Genomic DNA, 6,000 nt, shown 5'->3' on the forward strand with positions numbered 1-6,000 from the left:
GATTAAGAAAACAAAATTGGATGCCACTTGATACATCTCAATGGGAAGTTAGGAAATCCAGAGAAGGAAATGGGGTCCTCCCCTTCCTTTGTTCCAGACTCCTACAAGAAATGGGAGTCTTCAGGAAAGAAATAATTTTTAGGAACAAAATATTGAGCCATCAAATTTCAAGTGCCAAGATGAAATCAATGAATTTCATAGCAAGCAATCAACAGGACTCTCTTAGAGCTTAAAAGTCATTTCTATGAACAGTACTAACCGAAAACAAGGTTAGACTGGGCTTAAAAAATTGTTGGTTTGCCGTCACCCGACCCTAGATTTTGGAGGTGGGTCGGTCGGTCGGAATTTTTTTTTATTTTGGCGATTTATGAAATTTTCGTCCATGGAAGGGTTAACAGTTTGTTTACATTTAGGTAATTTTGAATAAAAAACAGAAGTGCTAGCAGGGAATTTACGATTCTTATGCTTGAGACAAACAAGATATGAGTTTTGATTTTTTATTGTTTGAAGTTTTTAAAGGAAAAAAAATCTTCTTTAAAATGGCAATAAAATTTTTTGGGTCGGCAGGTTTCGAGGTAGGGTCGGTCGGGTGACGACAAACCTACAATTTTTTAAGTCCAGCCTTATAGTATGATAAAATTGAGTTTGCTTCCAATCGATATCAGCCTAAAAATCCCATAAAATTTTTCAAATTCTTGCTGTTTCTTGGCTACAAACCTCAACTTTGGATAGTTTGATTCCTTTCAATTCTTTACCCCAAATACGATTCCCATCAACAGATCCCATAATAATAGCACCATCCTCGTAAGCAATACAGATTTTCTGTCCCTCAGTATTCCATTTCATATCACAAACGACTGATTTGTTTCGATCGTTTATCATTTCTTCATACCAAGCACCTTTGGAGAGAATAAGTAAGGGTTGATACATTTATATGTTTTAAAATCTTTTCAAATTATCTATTTTATAGACATGTGTTTTGTTGATTCCAAGTTCCAGTAAAATAAGATTCTTGTTTATTTTCAAGTGCCTTCAAAGATTTTTCATATCCATAAGGCTTGGTAACATGATCAAGAACTGAGCAAATTGATTGTTATCTTTTGATATTATCAAAGGAAAAAGCTTAACAAAAAGTTGAAACCATAAGTTTCCAGACCGGGGTTTTTTATACTGACATAGTATCAGGTTACTTGTATGAAGCTCAACTGAGCTCAGCAAAAGTGAGTAATGAGCATCATTTCACCTTTGTAGAGAATCCATACAATGATCAATCCTTTTTGATCACTTGTTGTTAGTTTGTGATGTTTCTCATTCCAAGTGATGACTTTCACGGTATCTGAATAAAACAAAAAATTAAACTTTTATCTAAAAAAGATCTAGGGGGTGTAAACTTCTACTTTATAATGCAATGATTTCCTTCATAACACATACAAACTTGATTTACAACATCCAACTTTAACAAATAAAGTATACTAAGGGAACTAATTTCAATGGGAACTAATTTTCACAGTAAAAATAATTCAGAAAAATAATTTTTTCAGGAGATAATTTTTGTGGTTTTGCGGTTAGGGCACGTTTCTTTCATTTTCCAAGGGATTTTTCAAATTTTTTAATAAAAAATGTCCAAACCTGTAATTTGCGGGTTCTTTACATTGTGCATAAATTAAGACAATGGCCTGGCATTTTCAAAAAGAAAAAACTAAACATACCAGAGTGTCCTTCTAAGGTTTGGTTCATAGATAGATTGCTTGGTGCAGCTAGTCCTTTCAGCTTAGCATCAGTTCCTTAAAAACAAAGATAGATAATAAACTTAAAACTCATACTAAATTTTAATATAGAAATATACTACCTGATAATATTTTGGTCCTTTGGATTCAACCAATCTAGTTAAAAATTGCTACTTTTTAAAATTTTACTACTCAAGACCAAAAATGAAACTTTGCATTAATTTACTGAGACAGCCTTTCAATAATGCTCCTCTAAAAAAATATTCATAAGTTTTTACCTGCTTGTGCTTCTAGCCTGAGAACCTTCAGCAAACCATCTTCCCCTCCACATGCAATGTAACCATGATCTCGATTCCATCCAATGGATTGCAATTTCAAGTTGTTGGGGATGGCAATCTAGAAAAAAAAGATTTGAGTTTTTAAAAGAGCAATAAGGTTGCAGGGAACACAAAAAAAACTGGGAGGTTCACTGTCCAAATATTACAAAGAGTAACTAATTACAAGTAAGAGAAAATATTCTTTAAAGTCATAGACAGCTGCTCATCCTCTAGCAAAAAGGTTTCTTTAATAGGAAATATATTGATTTTCTGTATAATTTTCCAGATAACATAAAAACAATTTTCACTTCAATTTCCAGGAGGGGCAATTTCAGTGGGCCATAAAAATGTTACAAGATGGGGAGAAGTTAGAGAAATCTTAGAAAAAAGGAACTTTACAATGGAATATCTAAAAAAACTACTAAATATTGAAAGATAAGTGATCTCTCATTCATATTTTTCTAAGGATATGTCGTTGCTTTTAAGTCCATTTTTTGGAAAATTGAGTTATGGCCATACCAATGCTTTACATCCCATTTTTTACCATCTTTTTGAGTTAAATCCATCAAAAACCAGTTTAGGGCAAAAAAGCCTTAAAACCAGTGTGGAAAAAAACAAAACTTTTTTTAACACAAAAATATTTCAAATGTTAATGGTTTTTCAGGATTTAAGGAAAAATAATTTAAAGTAGATTTTCTCAAAACAACAAAAATGGACTTAAAGCTTTTTTATTTTGATGCAAAGAATATTTCCCATCAAATCAATGATGAAAATTGTTCTAAGCCAGGTGATGTCAAAAATGTTTGATTACCAAACTAATCAAACTCAATCATCAAACTTAATCAAACAGTCATTGAACCGAGAAATCCTGGTAAAGTTCGATTAATTGATTGATCCAGACGGTGTCGAACAACTTTGCAATTGAACCAATCAAACGTAATTGAACGAGATTGAATACTGTAATTGCAATTCGATTGTCGAATAACTTGAACCATTTGAGCTACAAAAACACTGATCGAACTTGATCGAACTGCGATAAGGTATAAAGTATTTTAATGACCAGACAAGTCTTTCATTTGAGGGCTATGCATGTTAGCCTCCACTGATGCAAGTTACCCTTTCTCACGGTAAGAAAATCTAATCTAATCTAATCTATAGAAATCTGCCTCACAGGTCATACCTGTCTTGTATACATCAGATTATAAAAATACAAGACGGGTCTCCTGTCTAGGTCTAAGCTATAGGCCCTTAGTAAGGGGGCTCTTATAAAAAACTAGGGGTAGGGGGTAAAAGTCGGTATCTTCAAATCTTCTTCGCCTGGTGTTTTTTCTGTTCCATATAATGATAGAAGACATTAAAAAAAAAAAAATTCAATTTTATGCATTTTTGACGAATTCCAGCCCAAAAAACTGCCCGGGGGGGCTTTTTTACCGAAAAATCAGCTTTTTTGAGTTTTATTCTTCATATCTCTTTCAAAACTTGCTCAAATTCAAGATGTAGTGTTTTTTATGAAAATTTAAACTATTGTGAGGCATTCTGCGCAATTTTTTTAGGTCAGAAGTCCAAAATTGGCTGAACGCTCCTGGGGGTACCGATTCGCACTACAGGCAAAAATTGGAAAAAATGGCATTTTCTGGCCTTTTCAGGCCTGTAAACATGTCAAAACTATTGCAAATCTTATTTTTTTCACTTGTTGTACTAAATTTTATGAAGAAACAACAAAATAATTATATTGGATTGAAAATTTTGCCCGTTGGAGTCCTAAACAAGCTGTTTTAAGCCAATTTTGGGTAGCAAAATGCTTTTTAAGGCCAATTCTGTAAGTTCATAAACTTTAAACTAAATGATTTACACGTCTGAAATTTTCAGAGATGGAAGTCTTCAGTAAAGTCTTTAAGCAAAATGAATTTCAAGATTTCCACTTTTTTCAAAAAATCATAATGGCGTCTTCAAAAATCGCTTTTTAGCAAAAAAAATCATATTTATCAAAAATAGCACTTTTTAAGGCAAGATTCTACAAACTGAGTTTAAATTCTGACTGAAATTTTTTTTGCAGTGATAGTACTCTGGAGATACTCCAGGGAAATCAAATTCATTTGGGTCTGGGATGCGTCCATGTCCCCCATTATGGAAATAAAATTCCTGCTAAGAGCCATTTTTCAGGCAAAAATCTAAATTTGGACTGAAAAAATCTCTAAAATGGGCCCAAATTTTCTTGCAGTGATAGTATTCTGGAACTAGTGCAGGAAAATCAAAGTCATTTGGGCTTGGGATTTGGGTATATCCACCATTTTGGAATTGAAATTCTTGCTAAAATGCAATATTTCAATCAAAAATCCAATTTTTGACTGGAAAAATTTTAAAAATGGCAATAGACATGATCCTAAAATCTTTTTGCAGTGATAGTCTTCTGGAAATACTCCAGGGAAATCAAAATCACCTAAACCCAAATGATTTTCATTTCCCTGGAGTATTTCCAAAAGACTATCAATGCAAAAAGATTTTAGGTTCATGTCTATTGCCACATTAGAGCAGTTGTTAAGTCAAAATGGGATTTTTGCTTGAAATGTGGCAATTTAGCCAGTTTTAGCACAGATTTCAATTCCATAATGGCAGATATACCCAAATCTTAAACCCAAATGCATTTTGATTTTCCTGGAGTATTCCCAGAAGACTATCACTGCAAAAAGATTATAGGTTCATGTCTATTCTCATTTTAGAGATTTTTTCAGTCCAAATTTAGATTTTTGCCTGAAAAATGGCTCTTAGCAGGGATTTTTATTTCCATGATGGGGGACATGGACGCATCCCAGACCCAAATGATTTTGATTTCCCTTGAGTATCTCCAGAGTACTATCACTGCAAAAAAAATTTCAGTCAGCATTTAAACTCAGTTTGTAGAATCTTGCCTTAAAAAATGCTATTTTTGATAAATATGATTTTTCTTGCTAAAAAGCGATTTTTGAAGACGCCATTATGATTTTTTAAAAAAAGTGAAAATCTTGAAATTCATTTTGCTTAAAGACTTTACTGAAGACTTCCATCTCTGAAAATTTCAGACGTGTAAATCAATTAGTTTAAAGTTTATGAACTTGCAAAATTGGCCTTAAAAAGCATTTTGCTACCCAAAATTGGCTTAAAACAGCTCGTTTAGGGCTCCAACGGGCACAATTTTCAATCCATTATGATTATTTTGTTGTTTCTTCATAAAATTTAGTACAGCAAGTGAAAAAAATAAGATTTGCAATAGTTTTGACATATTTACAGGCCTGAAAAGGCCAGTAAATGCCATTTTTTCCAATTTTTGCCTGTAGTGCGAATCAGTACCCCCAGTGGCGTTCGGCCAATTTTGGACTTCTGACCTTAAAATTGCGCAGAATGCATCACAATAAATTAAATTTTCATAAAAAACACTACATCTTGAATTTGAGCAAGTTTTGGAAGAGACATGAAGAAGAAAACTCAAAAAAGCTGATTTTTCGGTAAAAAAGCCCCCCCGGGCAGTTTTTTGGGCTGGAATTCGTCAAAAATGCATGAAACTGAAATTCTTTTTTTTTAAATGTCTTCTATCATTATATGGAACAGAAAAAACACCAGGCGAAGAAGATCTGAAGATACCCCCCAAAAAAGTTACTCTACCCCCTACCCCTAAAAAAACCCTGGTTTCCTGCCATCGTCGTCCATCATATTGCCCTCCCTTCCTTCCCACCTTGTCCTGCATTTGACTTGGCAGCTGTAGTAAAACGATGCAATTTGTTTAACTAAAAAACAGTAGGACTATTGATCAGAAACTCCAGCCAAAAATTGTAACACACAAAAACAATACAAAGTTTAGACAAAATAAATTAGAAAATGAAGCTTACCTTCTTGCTTAAATAAACGAACATTTTCGACCTTCAAGTTGATTCAACAGCACATTCTAGTTTACTAGGTATTAACTCACTAAATCTGAAAGA

At 33.2% G+C, this 6,000-nt stretch overlaps 1 protein-coding gene across 1 annotated transcript in view; it reads right to left on the reverse strand.

The window, feature by feature from the left end:
• The window catches only part of LOC136821311 (WD repeat-containing protein 35-like), a 70,038-nt gene extending 64,038 nt beyond the window's left edge, over positions 1 to 6,000 (reverse strand). Inside the window, exons 1-5 of the mRNA XM_067077543.1 lie at positions 5,908 to 6,000; positions 2,006 to 2,123; positions 1,710 to 1,784; positions 1,244 to 1,336; positions 718 to 899 (exon numbers count right to left, since the gene is read on the reverse strand). Coding sequence (XP_066933644.1) covers positions 718 to 899; positions 1,244 to 1,336; positions 1,710 to 1,784; positions 2,006 to 2,123; positions 5,908 to 5,931 — 492 coding nt within the window. The 5' untranslated portion in view covers positions 5,932 to 6,000. The remainder of the gene's footprint in view (positions 1 to 717; positions 900 to 1,243; positions 1,337 to 1,709; positions 1,785 to 2,005; positions 2,124 to 5,907) is intronic.

Source organism: Clytia hemisphaerica, unplaced genomic scaffold (genome assembly GCF_902728285.1).
Source record: "Clytia hemisphaerica strain Z4C2 unplaced genomic scaffold, Clytia hemisphaerica genome assembly, whole genome shotgun sequence".
Classification (NCBI taxonomy): domain Eukaryota; kingdom Metazoa; phylum Cnidaria; class Hydrozoa; order Leptothecata; family Clytiidae; genus Clytia; species Clytia hemisphaerica.